We start from the raw sequence: 13,670 nt of genomic DNA on the forward strand, positions 1-13,670 counted from the left end.
TACAACAAGGTCGCCATCAAAAAGACTCTGAACCGCATCAGCTACCGATGCGAGCGCAGAAATACTATTTTTGTTGTATTCCATTCAGTTAATTGGCACCGTAGCACATTTCTCAAGCAGGGGCTGCGATTGTGAGGACAGCGTATACGGACACATTCTCTGATGATAACTACCGTTTTATTTTACTAATTAAACATCGATTACAAGCCTTTTGTGCAAATCCCTGTTTATGTGACTGCACAGTTCGGAGTAATTCTATGTCGTGTCATTTTAAACTACAAAAATGATTGCTATTGTTGCGCGGTCCATTTTGTTATTCGCAGCCAAAGCACTCAAATATAACAAGCCACATTTGTGACTTCCAAACTTGAAACCACAGGAGCATAGAGTGGAGGATACACTTGAAAACAGCATCACTCTGGAGACAGCTGAGCATGAAAAGCATTCATTTCTATTATGTATGGCTGTAAAAATCACTTTAAAACTATTCATCCATACGCAGCTTTAGTTCTGTGAAGATAACGTAGACGAGTTGATAATTTTTTGAATATCTTTCCCCAGTCTGCCTTTGTTATCTGTGCTGTAGTGCAGATTGTGTGCCCACTGTTTAATGACTAGCACGCTTATAGATTCACATTTTCCTACATACAAAGACCTTATTCATTCCCTTTACATGTATCAGTCATTTAACAGTGATATATGTATCTTCCCACTGCTGCCAGATTGTGTTTACAGCTGAATTTGTTTCTGAGTCGAATTGAACACGAAATCTAATCTCTAGGGCACGCACATAAACAGACAAATACAAATTACAGAGAGCCTACATGCACACACAACACAAATATATCCAGATGATAAAATATGATGTGGCTGACATTGCCTCCAATGAATAATTATTGGCATGAGCCAACATGTCAGCAGTATAATCATGAATGATGTGCAGAAGAGAAAGGTCACAGCTGAGGACCGAGGCATTATGTAGAGGAACAGCTAAGCTCTTTACTACCCAGACTTAGAGGCAATGCAGCATCGAAGGCGTCTTTAATGTGCACTTTTCTTTTCTCTTCTTTTTAAATCAAACAATTCGACAATCCTGCCGTAAGATGTTGTCATCATTTACGATAAACCGCCCAGAAGAGGCGCTGAAAAAAGAGTCACCGGGTCCATTTTATTTCCATTTCGGTTGAAATTTGTACATTAGAGATGTGAATGACAGGCCGCCCCACATATGACTGCAGAGACAAGGAGCAGGTGAGAGTCGGTATAAATGCAGCCATGCGAAGGGCCCAATGTTCTTCTGCCCATCCGTCTTACCGTGCTTTGTTAGCGCTGAAACCTCAGATTCTATCGAGTTCTTCCTATTATTAAAAAAACTACTGCGTAGCTTTTCTGCCAATGGGGCCATTTGGGAGCTATTAAGCAGTGTCTGGGCAATGCACTAGCATAATAGTTGCCTTTCAGTGGCTCTCAAATCAGGTGGGAAGCAGAGAGATGCAGAATGAGGAATCTTATCGTATGCAATTTGACCACCTGCACTCAGGCTGCATCTATGACATTGTTTTTAATAACACACTCGAAAGCATTCCTCCTGCTGGCCTTTGTAGCTCTTATCAAGATCCATCTTTAGCGAGCTGCAAAATTTCCTCTAATGTTAATTAAACAACAGACGATTCAATCCAATAATCAGGTTTCTGCTCCAGAGTGACAACCGTTGAGCATCTCCCATCTAACAGATTCTTAAAAACTCCAAAGAGATAAACCAGAAGCAGATTGAAACAGGGAACCTTCCAGCTATTAGGCAACTAACACATCACACATTCATTGAACCGCTCCGATTCAGAAATATTTACTCGGACACCTGTAAAGCTCCGGCTAAAATAAATGGAAAGGGAAGAGCAGCGGGAGCTACTGGCCATCACTACTGATCAAACCACCAACAATGGTGCCCTGAACAACCTGACAGGCCTGTCTTGCTAAAGGAATATCATTCTTAATCTGTGAGGTCGGGGCTGCAGACAAAAGAGAACCTACAAAGCATGAACTGTCACACAATGTCAAAGTGAGAAAGAACAATCTGGGCTGTGAGATTCCAATATCTTACGCTACAATGATAACGGGACACAGCCGTGACAGGAGACCTCAGCGAGTCGGCCCGCCGACCGTCCTCACAAAACAATCGGAAGTCGTACAGGGTGGACGCAGAAGGTTTAACACCTAGCGACCAACGCCGGGGTGTCAGAATGACGCCACCCAGTCAAAAAAGTCATGAACCTAAAGAACCTAAAGAAATCCCAACCGCTGAGGTTTCCTTTAAAGGTGTGCCAGAATGGCTACAAATAATTCCCAGCCTCTTCTGTTGATGGCATAAAACATCGGCCATGTAAACATGTACAACAATCGGAGAGCATTATAAAATAAAGGAAGTGTCAACTGTACTTTGGCCCTGACTTAATCCCACAGCGGGTTGCACTAAAGTCTTTACAGCCTCATCACCCTGGTCAGAAATGACAAATTATGCATTCAAATAGATCGTCGGGGATGTTGCTAACAGCCAGGGCCACCTCGGGGAGGTCAAAGAATTTGGAACCCCCCCCCCATTACACCTCCCTGACACTGAACCGTGAATTTTGAGCAGGCCGTAGCAGCTCGGCTTCATGTGCCAGTGTGAAAGAGAGTTCAGTCACGCTGTCAATAGCTTCTGCAGAGGTAACGACAGCAGAAGCTGGAATGTGTGTTTATTTTTATGCCAGGATTTTTTTTTTTTCCCCATTGGCTAAGCAGCTGGCCGGGCCCATACAATTACAGGGGAAACATTGATTCTTCTATGACCTTTCTTCCACCAGATGCTAGTACTGAGTACACTGCATATAGCTCCACTTGTGTTCGTAATAATTGCGCACAACAAGCTTGTATTGTCTGTATCTCCGAGAGCACGTGTGTGCACAGAGGCTTTGATAAGAGGTCTTGAGAGCTATAGTGAGGACCATGCCCTCCTATTCTCTGTCCTGGCTAGCAGACCATCCTCATTACTGTCAGTCAGCATCAGGTTTAGAGGTGCCAGGCTCCTGCACAGCCCTCTGTCCTCTCTAGACCCCACCAGCAGTGGCCTGGCTGACGACTGCCATTCGTGAGCATTGTAAGAAGCCCTCGATCCCCTAGAAAACCTAATTACTCTCCACCCGCAACCAAGGAGACCGGAGCTGACTAAGAGCGAGGCAGAGAAAAGAGGAATCACACACATGTACACTCAAATAATAAGTGCTCAGGCAATTTTTCAAACACCAGGAAGGTTGTGCAAGCGTTAACCGTGCGGTGGTGAATAAATGCATCGCACCTAGCATTTAGCTATCTATTGAAAAGTGTAAGAAGGCACACAGATTACGTTCATTGTGTTTTAAATGCATGCAAAGAGAAGTGAATGTCAGTGCATAGCTTTGAGGGGTCCTTTAAATGGGTCACTCAGTTGGTGATTGTGTCTGACCAGCAAACAAACAGTCATTCATATGTCAGTGCTCTGGCCCCGTTTTCATCTGGAGCAGTTCCACAGAGGCCACTGAAAGCAAAAGAGCTCACGGGTCAAGGATTTAAACCCATCTCCACCTTCAGCACACTAGCCATTACCACACATCTCGTGTCATGCTTTATCTAAAGGAAGGTTTATTTATGTTGGCTCCACAAGTGTTGTTTTTCTTTATTTATTCCCCCCCCCTCTGGCTTGAGAGGAGAGTGACAGCGAAGAATTCCCATCAACTGGCTTGTCACTTTCCCGTCGTCTTGTGTCTGACTCGCGGTTTCGGTGAAACGTCGGAGCGTCTGCTGGTGTCAGTTGTAAAAACCCCATTCCAATTTATTTTTGAGAAATACAGCAAATATCTTTTCAGTCGGGCATCTTGGTTGCTCACCGGGATAAGACCTGTGCCATACGCCTTGAAATGCGACGTCAGGTGTGGATAATAGGCTGCACAACAAAGCATGTCTTCTCTTTTCTCCACTTGGTGCCGTCTCCACTGTGAGAATCGCTTTAAAAGAAATGTCTAATGAAAAAAAACAATGTTCTTGCCCATAATAAATATTTGGGCAAGCTCACCGTCATAAACTGCGGAGCTGAACAAAGACCTTGATATGGCATCCGGCACCACATTAAATACTTTTGTCCTTGAATATTCTTTCAGACTGGTGCAGCTGTGCAGATCCGAGTTGGAACGAGGAAGCTGGTGCTTTTAATAAACTCACAGGGACATTCAAAGTGGCTGGCAGCGACGGAGGTTTCATTTTCCCAGCAGTGAGCCGTGTCATTTAAAATAAGGATCATTTTGAGAAGGGGGGGGGATATCATAATGCTAAATCTAGATCAAATAACTGAGCAAGGTGCGAGCCTGGATTTACAAGGTCTTGTAATCCTAAAAGACAGAAAAATCAGAACACCGAAGCGCAGAGACAGAGAACAGGTAAGATCAGGAGACGGCAAGAAAGGGGCGAAATGAAATGAGAGAAGTTTGTTTTGAATTCATCGGTAAAATATGCAGGCCGGTGCCTCCTTAAAGGGTCAGTGTATCACCTACAAACCAGCAGAGGTGTCATTAAAGAAGTAGAGTTTTGCTGAGAGGGGTGGCGGCAAAGTGATCAAACGAATAAAAGCTGGATTTGGAACACGCTGTACTGACAGGAAAATAAAGTCAATAAATTGCTTAATCTAAAGTCTTGTTTATTTGACAAAAACAGTTAATAACAGCATACAGGTGCTGTCAGCTAATGTGTTTGTGGTATTGTGGCTAACTAACCCTTCAACACACCAGTGTCAGACAGCACAGGAATATAAAAAAATAACTGATCGACACCAGCAGCTCCTGTTTTCTGCTAAGTAAAATGGCTGTTTTTTTGACAAAGCACTCAGGTGGCTTTGGGGAAAGCATAATAAGATATAATGGGTTTAATTTCCTGTCGGCTACTGTTGGTAATACACGGCGCCGTTTTAAAGTACCCCATACAAACCCACTTCAAATCCAAAACTATCCCTTTAACGCAGGGTGAGTTCGGGAGGTTGTGTATGTGCGCGAGTTCATCGGTATCGGGCGAAACTTGCTAGCATGATATGTTAGATGGGGACAAAGATTCTTCATAAGTGTAAAAAAATTCATAGAATAGAATAGAAGGTCTTTAGAATTATAAAGAAATGAATCTCTAGCAATAAAAATAATGTGTTTTGGTCATGTTATGTGTCAAACAAACGCACATGGCTAATGTGTAACATGAAAAATGCAAACTTAATTGTAGGGAATTTATTCGATCTACACTGAATATTATCTATGGCCATAGCGAATAAATAGCGGCGACATTTTCTGTCCGGATCGACCAGCCATACCTGAGATGGTCAGATATTCTTCTGCAGAACAGACCCGGCCCCTGACAGGAGCGGGTGGCGAGGTGGGGGGAGTGCTGGACACTTTGTCATTCACAGACAGAGGGGAAGATTGATAAAGAAAGAGGCAGAGCGAAAAAGAGAAAGTGACATACAAAGAGAGAGAGTGAGACAAAGAGAGAGGCAAAGAGAAAGCGAGGGCTCCAGCTGCCAGAGATAAGCAGACTCTAACAGCAGGCCATGAACAGGGACGCCACATTCACAGCCGTCACAGGCTGGAGTAAAATTCACTTACTTTGATCCTAGTTTTGAATGATGGCCCAGAATTACCTCCTCTGGTTTAGTGGCACAGTGCACCAGCCTCCTCGCTGACATTCGGGCAAAGCATTTAAAACGGGTCATTTTTGGGACAGAAAGCCGTCATCGAACATCCCTCCCCACCCAAAAAAAACAATGTAAATAAAGTGGCTATCTGGAAGTGTTGTCACAGATGCTGCAGCACACCTCTATTCTTCATCGCCAGCCTGCCTGCGGTGCGCTGACAACCTGTTCTGGATGGCTTGCATGGTAAATCAGCTCGTGGAGGTGTGAGGAAAGGGTTACGCCCCCGACTCTGGAAGGGGTCGTCGCTCCTTCCTTTCTTTTCCGTAACAAGGCGTCCCAACTCATCTCCCACTGAAGTGGCCACAGTCCCACTGGCAATTAAAATCATGCTGGGACACGCCACGCTCCTGCGCGCCTCCGTTGTGGGAAACAAAAGGAGTGGCGCCGGCCAGCAATTGAGTGGTAAATCTCAAGCAACCGCTACTTTGATTTCGGCAGGAAACCGGCCCCGTTCACATCTCTCGGCGCGAGCCTTACCGGAAGATATCAAAGACAGGCGCAGCGAGAAACTACCACAGCTCACCTTGCGCCTTTAATCACTCGAAACACAGCGGCAGGAGGAAAATGGCGTGCGGGTTTTTCTTGTCAGCAAATTTCAACATGCTTGGACATTTCAAAACAAAATCGTGAAACAAGGTTGAAAAATGTGACGGCTGACGTTTGTAACGATTGGTTGAGGAGAATAACTGTTAAAAAGCGTGTGTGAGGACTGACTGCACGGGGCTCAAACACACACCGACTGGCAGTTTAAATGCAAAAAAAAGAGAAATGTTTCGCAACCCCTATGCGAGAAAACGGAGACATCAAGGTTCTGTTAAATATGCGATTATACGCATCTGAGGATTATTGAGGCTGTGTTGGGGTGCTGCATCACACATCAATAGCAACATGCTTAATGAGGGAGGCAAATGTTTCACTGTTGTCAACTGACAATGAAATGAGATGCATAAGGATCAGCGTGATTCATCTGAAAAAAAAGGTGTTCGACTGACTGATCACATCTTACATTCGCTTCAAAGGTACTCATCAAAGCCGCATATTGCAATCTCAGTGAAGAGTTTTAATGGTTCGTTCGGTGCTTATGAAATCCACTATCCAATTTCCTGGGGTCACCCTTGTAATGCAATGATTCTGTGGCGGGAAAAAAAAAGGGGGTGGGGGGGTGGTAATGAATATATTGTGCTGATTCTATCTGTTCTCATAACGAGACGTTTTCGGAAACAAGCGCCGGAAAAACCGCGATACCAACGACGGAATTAGATCAAGTAAATTCGGCTTCAATTAAACGATCTGCGCTTGGCGACGCTAAAACACGTGCGCTGAAATCCCAGCATCCAAAGGCTTCTTTCCATCTAATAAAGCCTCGGACCAGCTGAGCAGGCTACAGATAGACGGGGCATGAATGAACTTTCTGAACGCAGCGGCATTCTGTAATCCTTCCATTCTCAGCCGTCACTCACCTGCAGATAAAATTTGATCCCTGAATATTTGCGAGCCGGCGTGCATTGATAGCGCTGACATAACCTGGAAGAAGGAGTGTTTTGGATTTTAATTTGTCCACTTTTGTCATAGGAGAAGCTTTGGTGTGTGTCTATGTGTGTGTGTGTGTGTGTGTGTGTCCTGTTTTCTCTGATTGACAGGTTCTGTGCTAAATCTTCAAGTGCAAATGTTGAGGCATCAGCACCCAGTCAGGGCGCATCCATTCCTCCGTAAGGTTGCAGAAATCTGCATCTCATGTGCGAGCCCTGCCGGAATAATTAAAGGCCCCGCTGTGCCTCTCTAAGCACCTCTGCACGCTGGGACTGTCCATGCTTTAGGGCAGTGTCAGTTATGTCTGCTGATACAAGTTGTTTTCCCTGTGATCCTGTCATTCCAGCACAAACACCTTCGGTTGTTTACGGCGGAATGTCCTCTGTGTTCACCTTCACTTCCTGTCTGTTTTCAACATTAGTCTACGTGCTGTACATACTCTAGAGTTTTACCTTCCCGCAGCATTCAGCCCGGGGAGGTCATTGGCAGGCTGAGTTCTGAGGTCATTGTTCGCCGTGAGAAAATTAAGGCTGAGTGGTCTCGTCACGATTTACTCGCCATCCAGGCACCTGCCAAGGCGCGCCGCTTTAAATGAGCGCGAGGCCCATTCAACAGCTGCATAAGCAGCCCGGCAGGCAGATAGTGGAGGGGGAGCGGGACAAAAGGAAGCAAAATGCAAAACAGAGAAGACTTATGAAATGAGAACATAAAGGGACTTCTTTTAAAAGGTCTTAAATCAATTGAACAGATAGTACAAACCCATGCAATGTTAATCTATCTGGTTTAATCCCATTGCTTTAAAATCCTTTATAATCCACATTCAATACATCCATTTTTCTTCTCTAACAAGCTTGCCCGATAGCCATTGGCACGGGGTCTTTGCCATGGCACACACGCTATTACCGGTGACACTATTATACGTTGTGAATCGAGGAAGATGGAATTGCAAATGGCCAAATACGGCTTCCTTGATTCATTGCTGGGAACAAATCTAAACAGGACTTTCCTCTCTGCTCTAAAATTGGAAGAACACAGAGCTGTTTTACTGTACCCCTGACCTTAACTTGCACAAAACAGAAGCAATAGTTAAAAGTGATATACTGGCGGTGTGAGGAGTGTGGAGAAACGCTGGTAGTTTTTCAACCATATGCCGATATCCTTAAGTCACCATGTGCTCCGGCTTTGAAAGCTCGCACTGCCAATTCTACATTTGAAACCTGACCAACTCTTTAACAATATCCCTCTCTGATCCGCTGGGAAGGAGAAAATCTATTATCGATTTCCACCTGGTTTGGGTGGTAAAAGCCCTGATAGTGATGCTGAATGGCGCGGTGCTGTGCTGTGCCACAGCCTGCAGAATCAAACCGGGGGATGGTGTGAGAGGGCACGTCAACAAAGACCTCGAATACGCCACAGCACCATCTGCACACGCTGAATATTTAATTGTCGATTGAACTGCTCGAGACCAGTAATCAAGAAAAGAGAAAGATAATGCGCATTATGAGGAGCTCATACGACAGTTCCTGTGTGATTGGCTTCTTGTTTCAATCATCTATTCTTTGAATGCTAATTGTAACTATTTCTCATCGCGCCACAATTAAAGATATTTCTAAATCACACGTCAGCCAACGCCACTCAGCAGCAAAAGCTACAGAAAACAACTCAATAGACATAATTCAGCCCACAAATGTAATTCATCACTGTCAGTGACAAGGCGCCATTCATTTCTAACAAATTCAGCCAGGCTAACGCTGAGCTATTCACTCCGCAATATACCACCGTCATTTTACGCTAATGCGCACCTTCCAAATCTGAGATGTTGATTTCACAAATTCTCCCCCATCACAACAGGTTAAAGCTTTTAGAAACGTTGGAAAAACCTTCTGCAAAGACATATTCAGTTGCTTTAGGTGCAATAAAGCCGAATGTTAGGAGGGGAACTGGCCAAAATTACACGATTATTCAGGGAGTGGTTGGTTGTTTTTTTTTAACTTTGCCATTTAAAACAGCTATACTCAGGCATGGCAAGCAAAGAGAAGCGTTAACATCCTTATGAAGGTATAAAACAGTGCGGTAAAACAACACCACCTCAACGTTCATCCTGTGTAAATGTGTGGCAGTATTGTATGACTAAGTTTAATTACTTTGTTCAGACAAAATATACAGGGTGAGAACGACGGCTATTGCTCTACAATAACAGAGAGACAACCGTGGCTCTTTATATTTGCCATGTGAACACAAAATTAGGTAAGCTGCTGACGTGAGACATAATCATTTTCTTTGAGCAGGGTCAGTGACCAATTTATTCTTACCTTAGGCTGGGCGCGACGGGGAAAGGCAACCTTAGGATCAATCTGAGAATGAGAAAAGAATAGCAAGAGAGTTATTAACAGAGAAGATGTGATATTGTAAGGCAATGAAAAATGTGTCTCTTCGTCGTGAGCCCACAGAAAGACGGGAGAGCAGGCTCAGGAATACTGCAAATAGTGGCTTTCTGAGAGCAGCATGAATGTTTCATAGTCATATAGTCACTCATGAGCACGGTGGTGAAAGATGCATGCGAGACCATGCAAATATAAACATCCTTCTAGGCCATGGAGGACGGAACCAGGTGAAATAAAAACAGCATTTGCCTCTCTTTCCCCACAGCTGGCAAATCTGGCGTTTACACTTGTGGAGACAATGGCTTGCAGCACGGGGAGCCGCTTTTCATTGCCAGTAGCCATGGATAATGGTTAGTGCTTCTTGTATAATTAAAGATTAGCATCATATAATTAAGATGCTTTTCACTGGCACGAGACGCGACTTCTTCTGTTCCGATTGCTTACGTCACAGCACAGTTGTTACTTAAGAGCGCTCCCTGAATGGCTGGCTACTACTCAACGCACCAGCAGGTGTTATATGTAAATGTATGAATCCAAGTAGGAAGACTCTCAACGTTCATGTGTCTTCAGTGTAACGTTGCTACTACTGCCAATTCCATTTCCAATGTCTGATCAGTTGAGTGTTTCAATAATAGAGGGAGACGACTGGCAGCTGACGGAGCACAAGAGGAGCGGTCTGCATGTGGTCCACTGACCAAGCTGATTATTTTCATCATCAAGCCGTCTTGCAAAATACAAACACACTGCCGGGAAAGCATCGTATGTCACATGTGAATGACTGAGTGGCTGATTTAAGGTGATTTCATTTTGATTCTAATTACAACAAATCTACTTCCTGTGTTTCGGCCTTTCATCTCGCGTGCCGTCATCGCTGAAGAGCACAGAACCGCGGGTGTTTTATTTTCCCCGTTGTTCCGGACTGTTCGAAATGCCAGCGTAGGTATTGTATCCTGCATTTTCTTTCTCAAAAAGCCCACTGGCCCTAATGGGAAGGGGGGATAACGATGTCCTTTATCACTCGGTGAAGGTGCAGTGGAACACTTTGTTGTCGGTTCAGTTCCCAATGACCTCATTTGTGGGGAACAACATATTTTAATCTATCGGTAAACGAGCCTCTTTTCGACCAGCTTACACAACTGCATCACCAGTTCCACTGTTCAGAACCCAGAGCGTTGGCTCAGTGTTCTCTTCTTGTGCGGCCGGTCGCTCCAAAAGGTTAAATCCTGCGCTGTGTAAGTTATGCACCGATACACCGAGCCCAGCCATCCTGTCGGCCGTGGTGGCGACACAGGCACGCGTTTTCAGCAGGAATCGCTGATTGAATATGACAGAGGGAAAATGAGAGTCTGAGGTCGGCGACGCCTCCAGACGTAGCCAAATAACCAGCAGGATGCATCAGATCAGCCTGATTCTCCATCTTGCGCTTGTTATCTCATTAGCTTAATTTTTTGGGGCTAATTTCAGTGCTCTGGAGGTATGTGGCCGCATCCGCCTAACCTTTACAACAAAGGAAACCATCTCAAACAGCAGTTTATTATTCAAATTTGTGGTCCTTTGATGCTAGAGAGAATTTCTGAGGTATTTATGTAATTTTGGTTTTTTGATATGATAAGACTGATTCAAACAAAAGCTCAGCCGGGCATCTCCCTGCCGTAGTGAAATGTTTACAAATTATATACCAATTTCATGCATTCCAAAAAGTCTCCCGGCACAGATGGACTTATTCAAGAATAGAATTCGAGAAGATGCCGTCTTCCTGCTGCGACAAACAATGAAAAGAAAATGAATCAAGGAGCGCGAGTGGAAAAAGCGCACCATCTGCACCGATCAATTAAGGCAATGAGAACGGCTACGTTTTAATGTGTTTGAAGGGAAACCGTGATGTGCAATGTCATTGTCATCCTTTCAGTCGGTCTCAATTATTACCCTTATCTTTCTAAATCAGATCAAAATGAGAAATGAATTCAATAACACCTGTGTAGGGCAACCCTGCTTGTAATGAATTTCATTTAAAGATTTGTTTTAGCACTTAGCCCCAGGCATAACCAATTCAAACTCAATTATTTTGGGTGTCCTATTTGAGCAAAGACAACACATTATGCTTTGAATACTGAAGTCCCGTATTTGGTAATAGATCTTCCTCTGCAAGCCTATACAAAACATATTAAACTACATTTCATTATGAAGCATAAACTAATTGTTTTCATGTCCTGCTGAGAATTCCCATTCAGTCAGAGGCTTCCAGTATCACCATGCGCAGGAAGGCGTTTAACACAGCAGCCGCGGAGGTCATAGAGCTTCCTGTCAGTTTAAAATATTACAATTATCAAAAAGAGACCATTACAGTCTCCCAATTGTGTTAAATGAGGCCATAATACTGCAGATTGTAAAATCACAGCAATGCACCCAAATTAGGCAACGAGGACTTACGAACGAACCCTTCTGAGAAACGCTGTAGCTGCACCTTTTTAGGTCACAACTTATGATGAATAGCTCCGGAAAGTAACGGGAGACTATAAGGACGGCAGGTAGAGCAACCGTTTCCCTTCAGACCCGCACATTCATTAGCAGAGGAGCCTAACGACAGGCACATTACATCCGCCGGCGCCTCCCGCACAGATACGGACCTCACTGAACCACAAATTAAACATTTTTGGAATGTAACCTGCACATACCATCAAGGTTCGACATTCCGGTCCATTTTCGCTTATTTGCATAAGACACATTAGCCTGTTAATATTAATGGAAAATTGCGATTTATTTTGCTCGTTCAGGAGGAACTGTGGTTTTATTGGGCGCGCTGTAATTTTCTGTACATTAATCTTCAACTGAAGGCAACGTGTTTAGACAGTCTGCAGTTCGGTGGAAAGAAACGCTCCAGTCACAAATCACGAGGAGAGCGCATGTTAAAATCCAAGCAGGACAGAGCTGCTGTAACACTGTGTGTTAAAAGATGAAGACATAAGCGTGGCGTCCAAAGACAGAGCGCCCATCCGGCTGGATCTGTGAGATATCGCATCATGGCAGTAAAAGTATTTTATTAACCCCTCCGCGAGAAACGTCTTTATCGTGCAAGCATCAGCTGACAACCTAAACAGCACATAAATATTTAGAAACCAGACTTGGCGCTGGAAGAATCTGCCCTGAATATAAATGTTCTTCACCTTTAAACATTAAGTTTTATTTGTTGCCAGATTAGCTGCTCAAATCAGCGTAGACACCTAGAATCTATGGCGTTCACGCCGGAGTATGAAGGTTATTGAGACCGTAAACATTATTGAGAGGCAGCGAAATGAACTTGGCTTTGATTGGCTTGACTGATGTGCAACTGAGAAGATCTGCAGCTGATCCCCACGATGCTGCCTCGCTCTGAGTAAAAGCAGGAGGATGCAGAAGCGCTCTGAGCGGAGCCAGATCCCCAATATCACAGCGCTCAAAAATGCCAAAACCTCAGCTGCCGACTGCAAATGGAAGTTGCTCTGTGGAATTAAGATAATTAAGACGTAGCAAATCCAAACCAACCACTGACTTTATTATTTAATGCAGAAACCAACAAAAACAAGCACAATACAGTAAACAATAGGGCAGGCTACAATTTAAAACTACATTATCTACGCTTGTGCGTGAAAGCAGCGCCGTCATCTGTTACCTCAGCGACGGGCTAGTTTTTACATTTGACAAATGCAAACAAAGAGAGTGACGATGAGGCGCATAAAGAAAGGCACTGATCGCGCAGATGCTCTTATTACGCGAGTTAGCTCAGAAAAACTCCCGAATTATGGTACTTTTCAACGGCAGAATCATCAATCAGAATCAAGAAGCATTGCGACGCTTGTCAGGATTCGGCCCGTTTTATGGAAAACGTGGGATAGAAATGATACAGCGTGTATTTTGCTACACACACTATGTGATTGTTTACATTTGTTAACAGCAAGACAGCAAAATGATGGCTTTGAACCCCCCCCCCAACAAAATAAAACCAGCCTGTTTACTTTTATCCTGCAAGAACATTA

At 44.1% G+C, this 13,670-nt stretch overlaps 1 protein-coding gene across 16 annotated transcripts in view; it reads right to left on the reverse strand.

Annotated features, from left to right (window-relative positions):
- Window positions 1–13,670, reverse strand: part of msi2b (musashi RNA-binding protein 2b) — a 181,863-nt gene that overhangs the window by 161,452 nt on the left and 6,741 nt on the right. For all 16 annotated transcript variants that reach the window (XM_057054353.1, XM_057054347.1, XM_057054350.1 and 13 more), the window contains exon 5: window positions 9,586–9,627. In XM_057054353.1, coding sequence (XP_056910333.1) covers window positions 9,586–9,627 — 42 coding nt within the window. The remainder of the gene's footprint in view (window positions 1–9,585; window positions 9,628–13,670) is intronic.

Source organism: Takifugu flavidus, chromosome 14 (genome assembly GCF_003711565.1).
Source record: "Takifugu flavidus isolate HTHZ2018 chromosome 14, ASM371156v2, whole genome shotgun sequence".
In the NCBI taxonomy this organism is placed as follows: domain Eukaryota; kingdom Metazoa; phylum Chordata; class Actinopteri; order Tetraodontiformes; family Tetraodontidae; genus Takifugu; species Takifugu flavidus.